The sequence below is a fragment of the Indicator indicator genome, chromosome 14, assembly GCF_027791375.1.
Source record: "Indicator indicator isolate 239-I01 chromosome 14, UM_Iind_1.1, whole genome shotgun sequence".
NCBI classification, from domain to species: domain Eukaryota; kingdom Metazoa; phylum Chordata; class Aves; order Piciformes; family Indicatoridae; genus Indicator; species Indicator indicator.
Genome location: NC_072023.1, coordinates 5398033 through 5421500, shown reverse-complemented (window position 1 = coordinate 5421500; position 23468 = coordinate 5398033). Strand labels below are relative to the sequence as shown.

General features: G+C 44.4%; 2 protein-coding genes across 2 annotated transcripts; both read right to left on the bottom strand.

Annotated features, from left to right (window-relative positions):
• Positions 1-3529: 3529 nt before the first annotated feature.
• BGLAP (bone gamma-carboxyglutamate protein) lies at positions 3530-9461 on the bottom strand. The gene is made up of 4 exons (XM_054386955.1): positions 9395-9461; positions 7451-7486; positions 5219-5288; positions 3530-3659 (listed from the first exon to the last, which is right to left on the bottom strand). The coding sequence occupies exons 1-4, from the start codon at positions 9459-9461 to the stop codon at positions 3530-3532; spliced, it is 303 nt and encodes a 100-aa protein (XP_054242930.1).
• Positions 9462-12610: 3149 nt separating this feature from the next.
• On the bottom strand, positions 12611-17840 carry MGP (matrix Gla protein). The gene is made up of 5 exons (XM_054386905.1): positions 17811-17840; positions 15755-15909; positions 14940-14975; positions 13744-13819; positions 12611-12970 (listed from the first exon to the last, which is right to left on the bottom strand). The coding sequence occupies exons 2-5, from the start codon at positions 15813-15815 to the stop codon at positions 12832-12834; spliced, it is 312 nt and encodes a 103-aa protein (XP_054242880.1). The 5' UTR covers positions 15816-15909; positions 17811-17840; the 3' UTR covers positions 12611-12831.
• Positions 17841-23468: the final 5628 nt, after the last annotated feature.

Genomic DNA, 23468 nt, shown 5'->3' with positions numbered 1-23468 from the left:
AATCTGCACTCAGATTTTGGTGGCAAGTCTTCAACCAAAGATCATTCACCAGACTCTTCCATCAACCTGTAAGTCATTAATCAATCCAAACAATTTGCTGGTAGAAGCATGGCCACAATCCATAAGGAGAAGTCTGGTTGCACCAGTTCCAGCTGATGTAGGTGTCTTTCACCTTGATAGTTTTCTTCATTCCAGGTGTTATTCATATTCTTGCAAGAGGGAAGAAAATCCTGGCTTGGAGAAGTATGAGACAGCTCTCTCCTGAGGAGTGATGCATCAAGATGAGGTGGAGAGCAGTCCCTGATCAAGAGCTTAAAAAAAACCTTTTAAAGAAGTGCAGAGCTCTGATAAAGCCAACAGAGAAATGCAGAGTAGGTCGGAATCCCATCTGGAAGCAGAGATAAGGTAACTGTCCTGATCCTCCTTAGCTCCCTCCTGTTTCCAATAATCTGCTGCCAATCGTTCCCTTACAGCACTGAAGAGTGACACTTTTGAACTGTTTACACTGGGTGCACTCAGAATGAAGGTGTAAATACAGACTCCATAGTGGAACTCACTAGTAACTGCTTTCCAGTCAGCCTTCTCAATAAAGGTTAGTGAGTTACTCACCTGCAAAACCCCATGGCCTCTGACAGCCAAAATAAGAGCCAAGAGGAAGTTTCAGGGCCTTGTTCTGACGACACAGAAGTGAAATCCATTTCCCACTGCCTGCTGGACAATGGTGTGTGAGGTAGGTGTGATAGGCTAGGTGAGGGGAACACTGGCAGTTGTAGTGGGATTACTTGGGAAAAGAGACATTTGTGCAGCTGCTTGGATTCTGTGGACAGAGAGCATTTGCTGATCGTTGCTGAAGTAAGGTTAGAGAGGACAAAAGGGTTTGTACTGAGTTGCTTCCAAAGTGATCTGTAACTGCACCAGCTAATGCTGCTGACAGTGTCTGCATCCATTGGTGATAAAAGATGATGATCATGGAGGGTGATGTAAAGGGATAAATGCAGGCTATCTACTTCTTCTTGTAATTACTCTGTCTTCTTGGATTGTATTTCAGAAAGCGTATTTTCAATTGCTAAAAGTGAGTCTATAGAAAGTCTTCCGAATTTATTCAGAGGCATCTCCTCTCCTGGTTGTGTAGAGATAAAAAGGAGCTAAACTGGAATAGGTCCCAGTGGGAACTTGACAATCAGGACAAATAGCTTCACTAAAATGTCATTTCAGCTGCATACAATCCAGCCGCAGATTTTGTCCCTATTTTTCTCTCCCGGCCTCCTAGTGGGTGTTGTAGCATGAGGCGAATGACGAAGAAAGCTGGCTTTGCATTTTCAAACGCTTCAAAAGCAATAAATACAATAAATGCGGTGGCCATAAGATGGCACCAGAGGATTTGTAGTAGTACCTAACTCGCCGTTAAGCAGGCAAAAACCGAGTTCCTCCATTCCAGCACTAACTTTGTAGTGCAATTTGCGTGCTCAGTTCCCCAAAGGTGGTGCTGACTTCAGCCCACATAAGAGATCTGGAGACACAGAGCAGATGGCATGATCAAGGCCTTTGTGTGCAACTTCCCTGAAAAAAAAAAATTAACAAAATACTGAAAGGGGGAGGAAAAATCCCAAACTAACAGAAAAAGTGGAAATTTGGGCAAGCTTAATTTTCTTTTGTGTCTCTGTGTGTGAACAAAACTGTACAATACCCCCCCTGACTTTCTAGTAGAGAAGACACTAGAATTTCACTGATCTCTCTATTTTTCCAGCAAAGTTTTCACTGCTTTCAGTGAGCACTTTGTTCATTTTTACCAGGCAGTGTCAGGGTTTGGCTGTAAGCAGTGAAGTTGAATTCCCATCAGTTTATGCCAATAAAGGAAGCAGTCCCAGGTGTTTGACCAAGACAAGCAGAGGTACTGATTAACTTGTACCTTCTCTCCTTAGCCAAGGTCAGCATAGCTGGTGCAAGTCATAGCAGCCTGCCAAACACAAGATGCTCACACTCACATTGGCAGCCATCTCTGTGGACTTGCCCAGTGTTCTTTCAGAGAAATGCTGAACTCAGTAGACAGTGAACTGGAAAAAGCCTACCCTTCCTCTCCCTCGCTGTCATTCTGACTTAAATTTCAATGCAGTCATTTCTGATACACACTGTGGCACAGGAGGGGAGAAGGAAGCCTCATACTTCTGGATCTTACTCTTCAGGTTCCATAGGAGCAGGCTTTATCTTCTAAATATCCCTAACCAGAAAAAAAGCTGTACAGAGGAACAGAGAGAAGCAGCATGCCAACCTGCTTTGCATAAGCAGTATTTGTTGCAGTCAGCAGCTGCCGGTAGCTGCACCAGCTTTGATGTAACCAGAGAGGTTTGGACTTAGTCTCCTGAGGGTCAGCAGTCCCTGTCCTTGGAGATGGGATCTGCCATCTCCCTCTCCGGGAAGGAGAGCTGACAGAGCACATCAAGGGAGGCTGTGCAGAAAGTTGCTAAGGTATAATATTCCTACCACAGGACAGAACGAAGCAGTGCAGAAGAAAGAGGATATGTTTATAAACACACACACAGATGTATGAGAGAGATACAAAGTGCTTTGAACAAACTAAATGCTGACCCAATTTCAATCCATCCTTGAACTGATACTGGTTTTGTTTCATAACATCTATTGCTCTTTATTACTTTGCTTTCTTTGGAGAATATTTGACAATTTTGTTTCAAGCATAAAGGCTAAAATATCAGAAAGGAAGAGATCATTTTTTATTTTGTTTAGGTATATTCAGTTTCACCAGAAAACTGTAACAAAACCAAGATATTTCCAAGGGGTTATTTTGTAGTCCCTGAATGCAGAGTACAAATGGAAGGGCTCATCTCAAATGACTCCTTAAAAACACCTCTGAGGATTTCTCTCTTGTTGGTATACAGGCAAATTTTGTGACAGAATAATCAGAAAAGTGTACTAGAACCTGATTTCTGGCAATGTGAGAGTGTTTCCACACCTCTACCTTTGCAAAATGATCCTACACTGCCACATATTTAGAGTGATTATACTACCTGAAAGTACTGAACTTGCCCAGTTCAGTAACAGGAGGCAGCCCTTCTACCTTCTTCCTAGTGAGCACCCCACAATGAGATCCATCAGCATTTCTATTTACACATGTTGTGACATTCTCCTTTTACAAACACTCTGCATTTTGCAGAAGGGGACAAAAGGTCTTGTTATGTTTCCAAGGCATACATTGATTTTCTTGAGCTGAATCACAGTTTCTTTTCACCTGCTGCATCAAGGAATTTCAAGTGGAAAGGCGTAAGACAGTCTTCTCAATCACTTCTGGTGAAGCTCAAAACACCACAAAATATGACAGAAGATAAATGGGTTTTGATGAAAGGAAGACAGCTAACAGCAGCTCAACAACTTGGATAATTATTGCCTTGAAGTTCCAGCTGGGTAGGGAGAAATCAGAAGGCAGCCCCAGTTTACGTGTTTTTCTTCCTTCCTTCCAGCCCACAGCCTTCTTTCTCCTGAGGGGTTCAGAGTGAAAGAAGTGATCATCTCATCCTTAGTATCTCCCAAAGAAACGATTGTAGGCCATGTAAAATCCTATTTGGTCAGAGAGATAGTCACAGGGAGGGTAGTTTTCACAGCGCTCATGCATCTGCTCCATTGGGCTTTTGTAATACTCAAAGTACCTGAAGCAGACAGAGAGAGAAAGAGAGAGAGAGAGAGATGCCATTCAGCAGATTCAATTGATGTGGCTGGAAAGGTTTCACACCCATGACACTAACATGAGAAGAGTGATTCTCCAGGGTGCCCCAACAGGGGGTTTCTCGAGGTAGGTTAATTTACAAGACTGTAAATTTCCCAACTGTTGGGAAAAGTTGGCACTGAATCCAACTTAAAGCAATTGCTTTTGAGATTTTTATGATCAAAGGAGACAACAGAAGCAGCTGGTGTTAGGGGTTTTGTCCCCAGCCTTATTCCCCAACTACCCAGGAATCTTTCCTTTTTCTTTTCTTTTTTTTTTTTTTTAATTTATTACCTGCTTCCTTTTATTTTCTCCTAGTTTACGACCACTTTTCCTTTAGCTTAAGGAGTTTCTTTTAATCATCTTTCCTGTTGCTAACAGTGACACTATCTCCACTCAGCTTTTCTTTAATCAGGCTAAGCAAGCCCACATGTTTTAGTCTCAGCTATACTCTCTAGATTTCCTTCTCAACTCCTGTTCCAGGTTTGGTTAACCTTTCCTGATGACTACACACAGTGCTACAGGAGAAGTCCCACCTGTAGCTCATTAAATGTTACTTTATTTCTGTATTTGGTATAACCTGCAGTACCCTTTAATTCCATTTGTTCCACTTGTATTTCCAGACTAACTTTACTTCATGACAAAGTTATACCCTGAGCTCAGTCCTTCCTGATTAATGCTTATAGGAGAAGCTACTTTTATGATGCCCTACCTGTGAGGGGATAGTCAGTACAGTTTCATCTTTTAAGTTCACTGCAGGTTTCAACATGAGTTGTTTCCTCTGCTGCAATACTCTGATCCAGAGTACTGCCAGAGATTGGGTCTCCCAGTCTTCTATTGTCTAAAAGACAAGATTATCCCTCTAGTCCAAAGAAGGATTGAATAACAATTCTTTTTGCACAGGCCTATATGAGGCAGTGACTTAACAAGCTCTTTCAGGAAAAAAAAAAAAAAGTGAAGAACATTCTTGGATGACCCCAAATTTCTGCAAATGTTTATAGCTAGGATTTCTCCAAGACTTTGTGCTTAGGATTTTTGCAAAAAAAGGCTGTAGCATTTACAGTTTCAGAAAGAACAACCATTGTGATCCAGCCTCATCCTTGCAACAGAGATGTGTACTCTTGTAGGGAGCCAGAAGTAATGACCAAGGCTCTGTCATGTTCATTATCCTGGAAGCTGTCTCTGATGACCCTGCAGATTAGAGCACTTCTAATTTATATCCTGGTGTCCCTCTTATGGCTAGCCCAGACAGCTGGTACTGTCTTCTTCCCTGGGAGGCATATCACAGTTCAGCTATGAGCTCCCAAACCAATATTTATGGGGGGGGAAAAGAGCTATTTCTCTATCAATGAGTGTCTCCTGCAGCCATTATTACTTTTGACACGGGAAGGTAATAACATAGATGTACAACAAATTAATGCCTTGTCATGTCTTGTTGCCTTCCCACCCCCTCTTCAGAACAGGTCCAGAATCCAGCTCTCAGCCTGACTGGAGAGTTGTTACCGTTCATACAGGCTGGATCTCTTCTGCCTCTTCACAAAGGTGTTGGCAACTTCTTTTTTAATCTTGATGCCTAGCAAGAGAGGATGCAGTGGGTTAGAAAATGCAGGGCCATGGCCTATGAGAAACAGGGACCAGCCTAACCTCTGCAGTTGGACAGTCTGCTCTTCTCACAAGCAGGTGGCTGTCATGAACCATCTGTCCTAACTGCCCATTCATTTACCCCCACCACACTGTCCACTCAGGGCTCCCTCCTCGCTCCAAGCTGCACATCTACATGGAGCAAGAGCCCTTTTCTGTCATAAACTCTATTCCCTTATCACACAGCAGGATCTGAGTCCGCAGTACGTCTGCAGAAGGCAAAATCACAAGGACTAATGACTAAGGAGAACATTAAGGGAATGGCAACCTCTCTCTTCCTTTCTGTAGAGATTGTAGATGCTCCTTTTCTAGAGCCTTTCAAGACCTGCCTGGACCCATTCCTGTGTGGCCTGCTCTAGGTGGTCCTGCTTTGGCAGGAAGTTTGGACACGATGATCTCCAGAGTTGTCTTCAAACCCCTACCCTTCTATGATTCTCTGGTTCTATGATTTTCACTTAGACTGAGAGTGATGTGGGATACCAGCCTAATGAGTCTTAAAAATGCCTCTAACAAGATATAAGCAACAGGCAGTACATGGAAATATCAATGATCTCATGTGCAGGGTTCCATGAAAGAAAAAAGATATAAAATAATGATATATAAATGATATTTATTTATATGATATATAAATAAAAAGATATAAACTAATAATGAGACATAGACCCAGAAGGTGTGAATATCCTGGTGTTCAGGACTTGAAGAACGTGAAAGATCTTTCTGCCATGACAACATTGGCTCCTGGCTTCTGCTAAGATACCATGTCAGAGCAGTTTCTTGTTTTCTCCCTTGGATTTCAATCCCCTAGGGATTTCTGCCTTGTGGTTGTGGTGTAGAGCACCCCACAAACAGCAGGTAGAGCCACTTCACTCTTCATCCTCAGCAAGGGCTCAGCACAGCACAATCTCAATCCATGGGATGAAGCCACATCAGCAGAGGTGTGCACAGGTGCTAGCACACCAGCAATCCAGGCAGCTGCACACCAGTACGTTGCAGCAGGGGAATGAGTGTTTGCCATTGTCACTGTCACAGAGGGAAGAAGTTTCTAAGGCCTCCCCTCTGGTGAGATTTATGCTCTTCACTTATGATCATGGGATGTTTGGCTGTGTTTCTGTTTGGCAGGTGAGAGGCGCCTCCTTTCTAGCAAGCTGGGGTTTAGTCTGGATCAAAATAATGATTACACAGAAACTGCCAGTTGATAAGGTGTCAGAAAACACCTTGCCCTGAGCATTCTTTTTTTGTTTGGGTTTTTTTTTCCCCTTGCCCAGTCAATGTTTGTATTTGCTCACTGGAGAAACACCAGCTTTCATGCTCCTCAGCAGCAATGTTATCCTTTAAAGCATGAGAAAGGAGAGACAGAGACAGGGCAGAACGAAAGGTATTTTCCATACAGCTTTCTGCCAGGATCAGTTTGCTGCCAAAGCTGTGAACATCTCAAGGTGCACAAATCCCCATGTCCTAGGTGACGTGACGGGAGGGACTGCACCCCTCAGCAGCAGCCAACAAAAGCACTTGCTTTCACACTCTCCAGGTTGTGGCATTTGGCAGGGATGTCACACTGTTGCTGTGTGGCACCAACCTTTCTGCTCTGTGATTCTGCACACCGGACTGACTGCTCAGCACACCCAAAACACCAGTGCCTGGAGGCCCAGAGGCAGGTTCTGCATTCTTAACAGTGCAGCAGTCACCTTGAATAGGTCTCTGAAGCAGACAGACTGTCCATATCAGTCTACTCTGACCACCCTGTGATCACAGAGTGCAGATACATCCAGTTGCTAACACCTTGAAGGACTCCTGTCATGCCTGGGGGCTGCTCAGAGGTTGTGGAGATGCAGGCTATGGCACTAGCACTCTCAGAGTGATACTGGGCTGCTGATGGAGAGAACCTGACCTCCCTGGTGTCTCAGGCCCCCATGGCTGTGAAAGGCAGCCCCACTGCTGCAGGTGCTCCTGCACCTCAGGGGCTACAGCAATGAGGGGATAAAAAAGGAGCAGCTAGAGGGACCCAGCACAGTTCTTATTCACCCCTTGAAACTATCAAAGGGGAGGCAGACACAGGAGAATGGAGCTGAGCATCAGTCACAACAATATACTCACTGTCAGCACTGGGAGATCCTGGGGGGCCATTGGGATCTGGAAAACAGACAGACAGAGAGAAAGAAATTTGCTTGTGAGTCTTCCTCCTCTGCTCCACTCTGTAACTAAATCCCTCTGCCTGCTGGCTGGGTCCATTTCACCCCCACTTTTCCAGAAGGTCTGTTCCTCCCAAAACGGGAGGGATTGGTTTATTAACGCTTACAATTTAGAAATAGAATATAATTTTAAAACTTCTCTACCACAGAAAAATTCACCTGTTATGCCCAGATTTGCTCTATTTCAACTTCCTCTGAGCCAGATTAAATGATACAACAAACACTTAACCACTGTGGAAGCCAGAGGAAGATTTTTCTCCTCCATCCTTGCTAAGAGCAGGGACGGATAGGGCTAGGGTGAGCATTTGAGCAAAACCTCAGATTTGGACAGTACCTAAAGATAGCTCTTTCTGGAAAGAGAGATTTCCTTAACTCTGGGAAGAAATTACAAGATATTGATAGGGAAGAGAAATAAGATCAAAAATTAGGAACAACTCTGTCATCACAGATTTCTGGTTCAGGTTTGAGGTACCTGACTCACCAGGCCTTCCAAAAGGAATTTAGACACTATTTCTGTTTTCGGTCCTAATCCCTAATTTTCTTTGCAAACATCCAAGGAAAGTGTTCTCTAAGAGAAATGGGTGGTCATCTAATCTTGGCTCTCCCAAACTGCTCTATTTCACAGGGTTGTTTTTTTTTCTTCCACTATTTCATCATATTTTTTTTCAACAGTTCCATTGAAGTCACCAGGTATTTGCCATAAGTGCACTTATAGGCAGAAAAGAGGCTCTTGAAACAACAACAAAAAACCCCAAACAACAACAAAAAATTAAAACTGTGCTTATAAAAAAAAAAAAAGTGTGACAAGGATTGGGTGTAGTGCTATTTTTAAACAATGTTTGCATTCCTTGGATCAAAACAGTAAAATAAAATTAGAAGTTCCTCCAAGGTCGTTAGGCATTCATGGGACATAATAATGATTTCAAAAAGCAGATATGTACTCAGAAGTGAAAAAAAAAAATGAGAAAAAGACTGATCAAACATGATATGTTTGCCACTCCAGAACAGGACATAGCAATGCCAAGGAGTGAACAAAATTTAACTCTAAATGAGATAAACCAGGAAAAGACAGAGCTCTCTGCTGCTCACTTTCTGTTTTCCTGCTGTAAAGAGAAAATACTCTTTTTTCCTGCTCTTTCCTCCCTTCCCTCTCATGTCATCAGCTGCAGAGCTGCCACTACATTACAATTTCTTCATGATGAATTTACCATCGCTAAATCACCTTCAAATGTGATGTGTTCTTAGTTCAATATGACAAATCCCTCCTTTTTAACCACCAAGAGCAGGTTCTCTTTTCTCCAGAAGTTCTCCACTTCCCACATTTCCCTGCAGGAGAAGCCTTGACTCAATAGCTGTGATCCTATTGCATTCAAGAGCTGGCAGGCACAAAACCCCTCTCCCCATGGTCAACACAAATCTGCTTGCCACAAAACCCTCTGTCAAAAAAAAGTGAGCATCCAGCATACCTTTGTTGGTTCACCTAAATGCCAAACTGGCTTAATGCCTCAACATTATATAAAATTATTATTATTATCATAATCATCATTATTGTTGCTGCTATTATTATAATAATATAATAATTTATTATTATTATTATTATTATTATTATTATTATTATTATTATTATTATTAAACAACACTAGTGAAACTGGGAGGAGGTGGTGTTTGACCAGTGGAAGAAAGTGCTGAGCAAGAGATGAGGCTTTCAGTCCCTAAGATCTCTCTCATCCATGCTCTGTCTCTCAGACAGAGATCTGAAGTTGAGCAATGACCAGCAGTGCACCTCCTCCCCCAAAGCTGCAGGGTTGAGCAGAGCTCCTGAGTCTTCCCAGGAAGATGTCTCCCTTACCTTTCTCACAACAGCAGAGCACTGCCAGGGCCAGAGTCACCATCAGCAGTGCCAGCAGACTCCTCATGTCTTCTTTGGCTGCACTAGGCTCCTTAATCTCAGAGCTTTCCTGGAGGTTACTGAAGTTCTCTGCAGCTTGCCTTCAGGCAGCAGTTTATATCCTGGAGAGCTCATTTCTCTGGCTTGTGTTCCTGTGTTTGAGCTCCAAAACAAAGTCCGTCCTTTGGGCCAGGGGATACTAGGTCCTGGCAGCCACCTTGACATCTGCTTCAGGAAGATTTCATCTGAGGTTTTGAACAGGACTGTTGAAGGAAAACAACTGGGTTTTTAAAAGCCAGTTTTATTATAAACATGAAAGCAAATCAGTTTCTTGCTAGAAAGCCAGGAAAGAGACCAGCACACCCCGAGGTAGAGAAGCTCTTTTTGTGTGATGGGGCTCTTTAATGTGGAAAAACAAATGAGATTGGACCCAGTGATGACACTTTTCCCCACTCCACCCTGACCCATTCCCCTGAAGAGTAAAGAAACCCATGAAACAGTTTGCACAGAACAAGCACAAAGTAGATTTTTTGCTTCAGAGATTCTCATCAAACCACTTCAAAGAGCTGAGATTATCCGTTGGGAACTCCAGTAGTTAGCCTGAGGGAGAGCCTCTCCTTTTACTTCCTGGAAATCTGCCTAGTTTGGAGGCTTTAGTTTGGCTTCTCTTGTCTAAAAACCTCATTAACCATTAGATTCCAAAAGTGTTGTATTCTTCAGGACATAAGTGGCTGTGTTTACTTGGTACATGAAGAGTCCTGCAAGGACTCTTCTGCAGCCTATCTCCAATACTCCCTAAACCCTCCAAGTTCACAAAGCCATATCCCACAAACAGCATATGGATCACATCTGCTTCTCCATCATATTCAGTCCTCCTCAGCTCCACATGCAAAAGACACATCCAAGAGTTACAGAATTCAAGCCTAAAAGGCTTCCAAGGGCAGGCAGGGCCATTAGGGATTTTGCCAATCCTTAGAAACACTTTTAACTTAGAGGCATTTCAGGATTTGGGGGAAAAAATAATAATAACAACAACTTTTCTACAGTCCAGGAAAGTCTGAATATATATCCTGACAACTTCCAGCAAAAAGTATCTTAAAGAGTAACACTTTAAAAATAAACGACATTGAAAGAATAACAATATACCATTGCAATAGTAATCCAAACAGCTTTACTTTGTCCTCTCAGCTTTCCCCAAGATTTCTAACCAGCATGTAGTCTTTTAGAAATGCTTGTTTGTTGCTTACACTACTCACATCCCACAGTAATCTCTGGTATTATTCATTATTTATACTGGTAAATCAGAGGCTGGAATTGGGAGATATTTCTGGACACAGACCTAGACAGCACTGACACTGTGCCTTCTGTCTGGGTAGTGTCACAGTGTCAGGTCAAATCCAGACACTGCACACTTGTTGACTTTAGGGTATGAAAGTTTTGTGCCAGCTGATCATAAGATGATCAAGGGGGTGGTGCACCTCTGCTACGAGGACAGGCTGAGGGAGCTGAAGGCTCCGGGGAGACCTAATAGCAACCTTCCAGTACCTGAAGGGGACCTACAGGAAGGGTGGGGAGAGACTGTTTACAAGGGCCTGCAGTGGCAAGACACAGGGCAACGGCTTCAAACTAGAGAAGGGCAGATTTAGATTGGATGTTAGGAACAAGTTCTTTACCATGAGGGTGGTGGAACACTGGAACAGGTTGCCCAGGGAGGCAGTTGAGGCTCCTTCCCTGGAGATATTCAAGGCGAGGCTCAACAAAGCCCTGGGCAACCTCATCTAGTTGGGGATGTCCCTGCTGACTGCGAGGAGGTTGGACTGGATGAGCTTTGGAGGTCCTCTCCAACCTGTACCATTCTATGATTCACCTACTTGGGAAAATGCAGAACAAGTGTGGGTGCACATATATCTAATCCATATGGATTTTTTTTTCCCTTAGACTCATTTACCTCTCACTTTTGCCTTTGCACAAAACTTTAGCAGCTGTCACGGTGGAGTTTCCTGTCAGAAGTGTTTGCAATAAATAACTCACATATCTTTCCAGAAGTTCATCTTCAAAGCTGGCAAAGCCTTAAAGCATATTTTGGAAGAAGATGCATGCAGCAGATAGATTTGCCTTAGACTTAATTTCAGATGGATTTGCCTTAGACTTAATTTCACAGATTAATCAACAATTTGATACTTTATATCTCATGGTCTTTGATAGCATGTAATGAATCTTTTCCCTGTCTATAATTTACAGATGCTTGTGGAAGCCTGGAGATCCGAACATCTAATTCATCTGTGCTGAGCTGAGATAGAAGATGTCTCCTACACACACCCTACACCGAGGAGTATCCAAGCTCCTGTGGCTGCTGACCAGCCCAGAGCAGCACTGAATGTCAGTGCTGATGCCTCTTGGTGTGGGGACAGGATCTGGGAGGTGCCCTGTTGCTGGTCACCCCCCAGCAGTGGTCATGCTCAGTCTTCAATGGGCCAGGAGGTGCTGAGCAACCTGTGCACAGGGTCAGGCCACATCTTGGTTTCAAATGAGTTATGAACAGTAACAGGGAATTGCTGTAGGTGAAAAAAAAATTAGTTTGATCCCAAACACTGAGTTTATTTACTACCTGGAGCTTCTCTTCACCTTTGGTTTCTGCAGCTTTCTAACATTACCAGAATCAATTCTAAGTGGAAGTAAGGAAAATTGAACAAAGTCTGGGCCACACATTCTTTTCTACAGCAGCAACCTACATCAGGACCTCAGTGTAGCTGGCTAAACAAGATGGAGTTTACAAGCTTCTTTTTTTTTTTGGTCACTAACTCTTACCTTAACTTTGTTTTTAAGATTAAAAAAAGCACCTTCTGAATGTTGTTTCCCCAATGACAAAAGACACTATGGATTTCATTTTCAAAAGGTGGATCTCACCTTGCCTTCTGAACACCACACCATTTTGAGATGTCTTAAGATTGGGATTTGAAATTTGCCAGTGATCTCCAAAAGCAGCCACTTGTAGACTCAGGCACACAAACATTGTAGATCCTTTCAAACATGTGATTGCAGCGTACTGACTTTTTTTCCCCATAATCCACACCACCTTCTGTGATAAACTCAGCTTCTTGATGGAAAATCACAGAGGCAGCTGCCCCCCCTACCCCCCAATACTGTGATTCATGAGAAGATAGTATCAAACCAGCAATTTATTGTGCAGTAAACACCCACATCCTGAACTCTATCTGATCTCTGCTACATCAGCTCAGCACTAATTAACACAGTGTAGGAAACCATGGCTACATGGGAGAGAAGCAGCAGGCAGGGTAACATACAGGGACACAAGCAACTGAGCACGTTTCAGAGCAGGCTTTTTTTTTTTTTTTATACCCCAGGCTCCAGGCCCCAGAGTGGAGACAGGTCATCCTTTATTTAGTTCTCCTCCTGTCAAAATAGTGCCTGTAAGCAGCAGCATAGCCACGGTACAAAGAGTACTGTTTGCAGGGGATGTAGTCTTCACAGATCTCCCTCTGACGTTCCCGGGGTGCCTTAACACGTTCCCTGATCCTGCACAAGTAAGGAAGATTAGGGCTTAATGCTGCCATCTTAAATAGCTGCCCACAGCCCTTTCCTGCCTTACCACCCACCACCAGGATTAAGGGTCCATCCCCAGATTCCTTCATTCAGCAACCAAGCTCTTACTTAGCACACTACCTTCTGTGTTCATTGCACCCAGGGATTACAGCAGGAACATTTTGCCTCCTCAGGTAATCTGCCACTTGAGGACTAAGTAGGGTGGTGGGTAGAGAGAGGTGGGTCCTGTCTCAACCTGAGGAAGAGTCTACCTGAGGAGGAGACTACCCTCAGCAGTCCCTCTAGCATGCTGTCTCAGCTCTTCTATTTTTCCCTAGATTCACGTATGGAACAAAGGTCTTAAACAACTTCCAAACAGCCACCTGCTACTGCAAAGAAGGTTTGCCTTGACACCTCACTAAGATGATTTCTGTGCTTCAGGCTTTATCTTCATAAGCCCTCCATAAGGCATGAAACTGCCTATAGCTGCATTTTATAGATGAGAGAAAGAGGTCCCCAGATGGCCTTTTGATTTAGAAAAGGTCATGCAAATTCTGCCTGAGATGTGAGGACTAGAACAAGATCTCAAACTGAGCTTCCTTTGTGACTCTGACTTTCTTTCTTTAACTTGGCAGGCATCTCACATTGAGAGAGGGGCTAAGGCTTCTCAGAAGTGCTCATGACTGCCACTCCTGATACCAGGCTGTCCTTCACAGTGAAAGACCTCTCCTCACTCCCATCCTCAGTGTTCTGAGGTCATGCCTTACCTCTCCTGAGAGATGGCTTCCAGTCTCCCATCAGCTTGTATGAAGTCGTTGGCCCTTCGCCTGCTGATGAAGGGATCTGAGAAGGCACAGATGTGTTCAGATTAGCTACTGCACTTTTTCAAGGCCAGATTTCAACAAAAGCTAGCTTCCACATTTATAACAGCCTCCCTGTCCCTGCTCCCAGGATCTTTTAATGTTCCCTGCTGTCCACCCTGCTGCTTTGTGCACAGGCTCTTCCTCTGGCTTGTGCAGCCTGCAGGGAAGGGCACATACTGCTCTTGGTCTGCTGTTGCTCAAGTCACCCAGGGGAAAACTATTGTGATTTTGCTGCCACAATCCCTCTAAGTGAGTGGAGCTTGACCAAGAGGTAGGTGCCAAGCTGCACAGACCATGGGAGGTCTAGGCAAAATTACCAGGACTGTGAAATTACAGGTGAAAACAGGAAAGGCCTTGTTAAAGTCTATCTGCTTCCAAAGAGAGACACTGAGTAGTCTGTGTGGTAGCTTTGGACTGATGTGCCTGAAGGTCCTTTCCATCCCTTTTGAGAAACATCATGGTTCTACTGCAGAGTTCAGGATCTGTGGATGTCTGGTCCTGGCCTTTGTGCTCCTGACTAACTGCTTTGTGAAGTCCTTCTTTCAGATGATCTAATTTATTTTTAGTTTCAATCCATCTGTTCTCCAACCTCTCCAGGATATTGTTTGTTCCAGAGTGAGAGTCTCCACCCTTTCATGCTTTTCCTGTGACACTACAAGCAACAGATCCCTCCTGCCCACACATCCCACCTGCTTCTTCCAAGGTGCTAAGGCTCTCCCTGTCCTTGGGGGAGAATAAATCGTGTCACTGGCTCCTGCAGTAGCTTTTCTCATGCTCATCCTGGAGGTTTTCGAGCACCATCCTTTTCTAGTGTCACTTAATCTGTTTTAGGTGCGTAAAGCAGGGAACTAAGCTCATGAGTTTTTGTTTTCCGTTTCTCATTATACCCTGTGCAAAACAATGGTATGTACTTGTGCCCAAACATGTGAAGTCTTTTTTGTTTCAACTCTCTTCCTTTTCATCCTGAATCTCCGTCACCCAGTAAATTAAATTTCCCTGGGTTGAGTGATTCTGCCTTTTTAACCCTACAGTAAGGAAATGGTCCTGAAGATGTCTGTAGCACACTTGAAATTCAAGAAAATAGTAAAGCAGTCTCTTACTGAGATACTCATGGGATTCCATGCTCTCATGGGACTCTGGGGGAAAAAAAGAACAAAACATGTGGTAAGACACTATTGATGGCATTTACAGTCTTTTACATACCACAGATCAATAGAACATGAGCACACAAATCAGAGAAGCCAGGTTTAAAAGGGAAAGAAAGGGATCAGTGGTGTGGCCTAGCATTTATATGAGGAGTTTAGGGTGTTTAGGCAAAGGGTGAATGCAGCTACCTGGTGTCTTTGCCAGGGCTTCAAGGCTTGTGCTTGCTCTTCTAGTGTGTGATTCTCAAGTACAGCTCCTCACTTTCATGTTCCTGACAGCATGGTGGATGTGATCCCTGCTTACCTTCAAAGCCTGTCATTCTTAGAGAATGGATTAGCACAGTGCATAGTGAGATGTGCTTGACTCTTGCATGAAACAGAACCTTGATTCCATCAGTATGGAATTGTGTCTTGGGAAAAGTAGCTGATAGTACAAAAGGAGAGAGGGAAGTCTCCCCATTAACAAGGAAGAGTTAAAAACAAGAACTCTTGTTGCAGTCCAGACAACAGACAGGTAGGATGAAGAACAATCTGTGAGGTGAGATGGAACAGAGAGGAAGGGCCTGAAGCACTCTGGACCACAAACTGCAATGGCTGGAATTGACAGTTCTGGAGTAGGGCTATGAGGATCTGACACAAGAGAAGAAAAGCAGGCAGGAGATCAAAGTAAGGGGGTAGAAGAAACAAAGTTGAATAAAAAACGTCTGCACAGACCCAAACATGTCTGCAGGCTTGGATTTATCACTTTATCCATCAAAGAGGTCACCTACCATAGCACATAGCAGCTACCACCAAGACAGCCAGCAGTGTAAGGATGATGAGAGTACGCATCGTGCCAGTGCAGGAAGGAATCTCTCACTCTTGCTCTTTCTCTCTCTCTGTCTCACACTCTTCCCACTGAGGGCAGCTGGAGATCCTGGGATGCCTGCAAGATTAGCAGTGAAATGTTTATTATGAAAACAGAGCTAGGAATACACCCATGAAAAAGCCTGGGAAAGGCAATGGCTGGCTGGTCCAAACTCTTCACAGAGCCATTACAAAACACCCTCTATTAGCAGACTGAATCAGGTTTTCAGGAAGGAGAGGGCATGCCCTATTTCTCTTCTAGTTCATGGCTGGTGGCCATAATTTGCAGGCAAGCATGTCACCAACACTCCATGACCAGAAAAGCTGGCCTGCACAAGTGGAAGGAATTTCAGGGGCTGCCAGAAACTCAGAGGGAGAGGTGTGTGCTGATCCCAAATGTAAATGTTTGCCTTTCTAATTTCTCCTCTGATCTGCCCTCTTTGCCCTCACCATCCTCTGTTTGGATACGCTCATCCCAGACTGTTCTGTCAGCCTTGCCGATGGAGTCATGGAGAATGAGGCTTCCAACATTCCCTCCCCACTCTCTCCCCCTCCCTCCAGATAGCCTCCACTGCAGTCCCAATCTGCCAGTCATCAGAGGAAGAATCCAACCCTCCTGCCCCTTTCCCTCTCCTACTTTACTGCTCCAGAAGTGACAAGCAGCAACCTAGAAGGATCCTTCTGCTGGAGAGATAATTATTTTTCCATCGAGCTGATAGCAGCTCCCAGAACTTTGCATTACTCTGGCCTTTACATCTTACCCTTTCAATACCAAACTCATGGCCCTTCTCTGAAGCCTCTGTTCTCTGAGAGAGAAACAGAGCAGGGCCTTCAACTTCAGACCAAAGAGAAACAATTGCATTTCTTCCCCATCATCCCACCCCACACAGAAAGCTGCTCAAATCTGCACCATCAATGACCCTCCACACCATCTATGCCCTGCCCATTTAGTGCTTAGACTGAGATGAGGATACACTGGGGCAGAAGCCAGAAATTTGCTATAGACACAAAGTTCAGAGGAGAATTGAGACTTTTCTGCTGTCCCTCCATCCCCTGCCACTCCTGGTCACTTTAAGGAAATTCTCTGCACTGGGATTGTTTACATTCCTTAGAGCCCACAGTTTTGGAGTCAAATATTGAATGTGAATCTGATAGGTTTTCTGAATGTCTTATACACTCTGGGAGCTCATGGGAGCTGCCAAGAAAGGGAGGCTTGAAGGAGAGGCTGGAGGAGAGACCCCAGTGGGAAAGCAGTGGGGCACAAAGAGTAAAACTTTGAAATGATGGTGAGGCCACATAGTGGGAAACTCCAAGACACTTTCCAGCCAAACCTTCTTTATATATCTATCTTCACTCAGGGCAGTCTTTGGCTCCCTGGAAGACTTTGCTGCCATTTCAGAGGACTCTGGTCCGAGAATACCTAGAGCACACCCTGCCATTAACCACAGCAGAAGAGCCAAACCCGCCACTTTAACCCAAATGTTTCATTTTTCACCAGAGAAGTAATGCATTTTCCAAGAGTTGAATGAACATGCCAGCCTCACAGCTTTCTGCCAACAAATTTTCTTTGGGGAATACTGTCCCTTGCAAAAGTACATCTCCTTTCTACTCCCCCTGCCACTTCATACTTCTCCAGCAGACATCTCCCCTCCCTAGCATCAGGGAGCTGCCCCAGAGGTAACACACCACACAGCACAGTGAGCCCAATCCCCCTGCTTTCCAGCAGCATTGACAGGTTAGAAAAAGCAACAGAGGAGCTAAGATGAATTGCCTGCCAATGCTGGGAAAATATTTGCAGTCCCCCAAATAAAGAGGAGATCAGAAAAGCAGCCCTCTGACCTGCCTCCTGCTGGAGCAGAGAATCACAATGTTACACATGCCATAGCAACCACTCCTAATACTTTTCAGCTGTGAAACATCAGAAAGGCATTAATAATGAGCAGCTGTCCAGGCAAAGCAAGGCAGTCCCTGCATACTCACTAAGCTGTTGCTTCCCCACCAGCCTGCAGCTCTTGTCTGAGGGGCAGCTCTCCCAGCGTCCTGGACCTTGGACTGAAGAAGTGAGGCCTTTTATTTATCAGCATTGATTTATGACTCCTCCCCTCTTCTGTCTCCTACTCTTGATCCACCCTCAGGCTACAACCTTCTCCAGCAAAAACACCTTCTGCTCACAGCCAGGAAACCAGCAACCTCAAAGAACTGAGCCAAGAGGGAGAGGCTGAAGGAGACACCAGGGACTAGTAGGGGCACAGCCACATCCAGGCTGCTTTTCTGTGCCTGGGAGCAGTGAGTGAGCAGAGGTCTGAGGATGAGTTTCAGTCTCCCTCTTTGCAGCAAGACATTCCTTCTCTCCCGCCCTCTCCTTCTTTAGCCATACTCTAATTAGAGTCACACTGCTGGCCAGAGCACCTGCTCTTCCATGGGGACCAGGCAGCCAGGAGTCTTCTCCCATCTTCTTTCATACTCCTTTTGCAACTGTCTGATCCCTCATCCTAAAATCAGGCTACATCTGGATTGCAAACTCACTTAACAAAGGAGTCTGCCTTTGGAGGCAGCTCTGAAACCCCCAAAAGCGACAAACTGTGAGGCAAAGAGCTGGCTCACACCAACCCAAGTCCATAAGATCCACCCTCACTACTAACACCAGACTCACAACAGTGCTGGCCAATAAATCAGACAACCCAGGACATGTGCTTGCTGGACTGGGCTATTGGGCTTCTGGCCTTGCCTATGCTTGAGCCAAGAATACACATACATCCTGCTGGGATGCTGAACCAGTGTGAGCAGCAATCTGCAGCACTGCTCTCAGAGATCCACCACTGGTGCATGCCCAGCATGGGTACTGGAAGGTCTGGTCCTTAAGTAAGGGTAGGAACAACCTGAAGGACTGACCTCAGCAGAGGTGAGATGGAGGAGATGGCCAGCTGCAGAGGTTAAGAAAGAAAATCCGTCATATCTGTTCACTAACCAAACAGCTGGTGAGTGTGGCTTGTCCGGTCCAGCAAAAGATCAAACGTGGCTACCAGAGCTACCAGGATGATTGAGGGTCTGAAGCACTGCCCTGTGAGGAGAGGCTGAGAGCCCTGGGGCTTTGTAGTCTGGAGAAGGGAAGACTGAGAGGGGATTTAATAAATGTCTATAAATATCTGAGGGCTGGGGGTCAAGAGGGAGGGGACAGGCTCTGCTCAGTTGCACCCTGTGATAGGACAAGGGGCAGTGGATATAAACTCCAGCACAGGAGGTTCCACCTCAACATGAGGAGGAACTTCTTCACTGTGGGGGTCACAGAGCACTGAAACAGGCTCCCCAGAGAGGTTATGGAGTTTCCTTCTCTGGAGACTTTGCAGACCCATCTGGATGTGTTCCTGTGTCTAGGTTCTATGGTCCTGCTCTGGCAGGAGGGTTGGACTTGATCTCCAGAGGTCCCTTCCAACCCTTAACATCCTGTGATCCTGCGGCCTGCCTTACAGTGTTGGTTGCAAAATGAAAAAGCATAACAGTAGAGTTAAAGAACCACCAAATGACTGGGATAGAGCTGGTGGGATTTGCTGGAATTCCACAGGACACCTTGTCACCTCACAGCTAACACATGCATTTTTGATCTATGTACTTTTGACTAGCTCCTGTCCAAGGGGGGGATCTTTAGCTCCTGCAGCGCTCAATGAGTCTGGGAAAAGTTCAGCCCTACCTATGGCAACAATGTGCCAGGTCATCTGTGTCTTCCTACAAGCAGGTCTTGGCCCTCAAAACCTGGGAACATCAATCCTGAGCTGTTCTCAAGGTATGGGGCACATAGTTATGAGCCACCTTTGAAAACAAGTTCAAACAGGAGGACATTTCTTGCCCTCTTCTACCACCTTTCAGGGACAGCTGAATACCAGACCTGTGACATGCTGAAGACTGAAAGAAATCAGGAGCAAGAAGATCTTACTGTCCTCATTTACCTAGACAGTGGAAAAGCTTTGGCCCCAGTGCCATCTGGCAAGTTAAGTCGGAGAAAATGGGCATTAAAGCCAAAATTGTGAGATGGTAAGAAACCAGACAAATGAGGCAGAAGCTTGAGCAGTGGAAGGGAGAAAGGTCGAGAAATTTACTGCTTCAATTTCTCTTGGGATTAGTTTTACTGATTGCTTCCATCAATGACCAGCTGAGAAAGGAAATATTTGTCAAGGAAGTTTGTTGATAACACAAAGCAAGAAAGCAACATGAGTGGAAAGGAGGCCTGAGTGGAGGAAAAGGATGACCTTGAAAGCTGGAGTAACTGGAACAGGGTAATGGACAACAGTGCTGAGGCAAGGTCTTCCATGAGGACTAGCAGTAAAAATTCTACTGTAAATTAAGAGCTCATAAAAGGAAAGTAAAAGAGGAACAAAAGGAACAGTTATGAACTGACAATCATAGAAGTGATCACAGGTAAAGACTATTAGCTCTGTGACACAGCAGAGACCCAATCCCAGGCTGCCCAGAGCACCAAGTAACTGGGCTCACCCTCAGTGATCTGGATAGCCCTCTCCAACTTTGCTCCTGTGTTTTAGGATGTAAGTTAGTCAACCACCACATGGTCTATGGTTTAGGATGTGATTTCTCAACATGATAAACAAGTGCTTTTTTGGAACAACTAGTTCTAGAGCACATGAGAAAACAAGACTTTATTTTTACTTTTTCTTTTGGTCCTAAGTAGCACCTAGGAACTGGTCCAAGAAGCAAGTATAATTGAGCCACTAAGTAACAGTGTCTGGGTATCCACAATATAATTAAAGTCAACAAGCTCATGGAATAAATCCTGCTGAAAACTAGCAGACTGACACTAAGCTTTAGAGAGGAAGATGTTTTTTTTTAAAAACACAGGAGCTAGTCAAAAGACTAAGAAATAAAAATAAACAGAACACATTTCAGACATTTAGAGAACTCGATCCACATATCTGAACGTGTGTTAGCTCTGGCAGCAAAGTCTTAGTTTGGGTAACTTAGTACCCAAAATTAACCCTAAAACAAGTTCAACACCTTGTTCAGTCTGGGGGGAAACACAGATTTAATTATTTCAAAAGCAGATATAAAAAGATTGAGAGATTAAAAGAAAGGAGGAGCACATAAACAGGAGAAATCTCATTTCACAGCAATCATTCCCTTTTCTATTATTATTATTTTTAAAAAAATAACTGAAATTATTCATTTCCATCTCAGTGGTGGGGTGGAGAGAAAAAAGTGATTTCACAGCAAATAAATGGGGGGTTGGGGAAGAGGGGTTGTCTTAAAAGAATATTTAAACACAGATTTTTGACATTTGTTTCCACCTTGTCCCTGAGCAGAATTTTGTCGCCAAGCAGAATTTTGTCCCCAAGCAGAATTTTTCCCCAAGCAGAATTTTGTCTCCAAGCAGAGTTTTGTCCCCAAGCAGAGTTTTGTCCCCAGCATTACAGCTTTGTGCAAAAATAAAAGTTTGTGGTGTGAAGATGCACATTGGTTCTGTTTGAAACTTCTTCCAACAGAGTACATCCATGTGTAAGTCTTAGGAGTATTGCAGAGAGTATCTGAAGCTTACAGAGAGTGTCAGTCTCCTGTAGTGCAAGAAGGTTTCCATGCCAGCTCGCAGCTATTTCCTTTCATGCTTTCTCCAATGCTTTGGGCCAATATGCATTTTAGACATTGCCCTTTCCATCCAATTCAATGAATCCAAATGGATTTCTTCTGCCCTTGGATGTGGAGTACCCCTGCATGTTCAACCTGAAGGGTGTTACTGTGAACAACTGGTTGCTCAATATCCCAGTATCAAGGAGTAGGATTGAAAGTAAACAGCAAGAAAAGGCCCAGATCCTGCCTCTCAGACCAAACCCAGAGGGTGAAAGGATAATTCCTCTTCCATCTCTAGCATCCTACAGAATATAGGTCTATTTCCCACATTAGCCACTACTATAAGGAGAGGTTTCTAACTGGTGAGCTGTGGTGTTTGGCTGATTTGTTGGTTGGTAGATTTCCATTGCTGGTGGAAAATCATAGAATGGCTTGAGTTGGAAGGGACCTTAGAGATCATCTAGTTCCAACTCCCCTGCCATAGGCGGGGACACCTTCCACTAGATCAGGTTGCTCAAAGCCTCATCCAGCCTGGTCTTAAACACTTCCAGGGATGAGGGATCCACTTCTCTGGACAACCCATTCCAATGTTTCACCACCCTCATAGTAAAGAACTTCTTCCTAATGTCTAATCTAAATCTACCCTAGTCGAGTTTAAAACTATTGCTCCTTATCCTATCCATGTGCCCTTATAAATAGCTCCTCCCCAGCTTTCTTGTAGAGCTCCTTCAGGTACTGGAAGGCTGCTATAAGGTCTCCTCTCTTCTCTTCTCCAAGCTGAATAGACCCAACACCCTCAGCCTGTCCTGGTGCTTCAGCCCTCTGATCCTCTTTGTGCCCTCCTCTGGACCTTCTCCAACAGATCCAAGTCCTTCTTGTGCTGGGGCTCCAGAACTGGACACAGTACTCCAGGTGGGGTTTCACAAGAGCAGAGTAGGGGGGCAGAACCACCTCCCTCGACCTTCTGGAACACATCTTTTTGTGAGCCCGGTTTAAATAATGTAAAACCTTTAGTTTAAATAGTTCAAAATCTTTGGTTTAAAATCTTTATTTCAATTCAGAAATTAGTGGTCAGACACAACTTCCCAGCAAGTCTGTGGAGTTGTGATCCTCAAAGTTACTCCTTGCAATCCATCAGACTTCAAAATTAAGCCTAATATCCTGGGAAAAATTTGCAGTCTGGGTATAAATAGAGGAGCATTTGGGGTCAGCAGTACAGTTCAGTGGGAACTTACTGCTCTCCATTTCAGCTTGCTGTAAAAAGTGAGCCTGGCTCAAGCCTTAAACTCCAATATTCAGCACTCTCCATGGGATGTCATTAAGTTACCTTAAAGACTGAGTCTTTCTGGCCAAGACTTCCCAGAACAGCTGTGTTTGGCTGAAACAATGAAAAAATATATATATTACTGGTAACAGGAAGTTCATGAGCACAGAAGACTAAAAGTTCACAGAAGCCAGACCAAGGTCATTTAATTCACTGAATAGAGCAACCAAAGCATTCAGATCTAAGAGCTGACTCTGTCCTTTCCTTTGGCTTCACCTCTCTCCACCCACACATGTTCACATGCACTGATCAGCCTGTTTCTCTTGCTGTCTGGGAAGGGAGGAAGAGAGGATAATGTTAATACTATTTGGATGTTGAAAAAAAATGGCAGGGACTCCTGTGCTGGGGTTAAATAATCCATATAAGAAACTAGAGTTGCTTGTACTTCAAATATCCTGAGCAAGCAAAAAGTCTGAACTCTGACTATAAAAACAGGGCATGCTTCTTGGTTGCGCTCTTACAGGAAAGGGGAGTAGAAATGTGTCCTCCTTTTCCACTCCCATCCCCCTCACTTCAACACATGAGCACAAAAATGTCTCAACCTGATTCATTCCTCGGGGTCAGATGAGATTTATCTGCCTTGTTTCCTGCCCAGACATGCAGGAAGATAAGAAAGCAGCTGTGGTTCCACTCTTCTCCTCCATTCAGTAAATAAAAAATAACAGTAATGCCTCTTTGTTTTTCAATAACAAACTTAGATAGCATCTTAGATCCAAAAATCTACTGATCCTTGTGCAACCAAG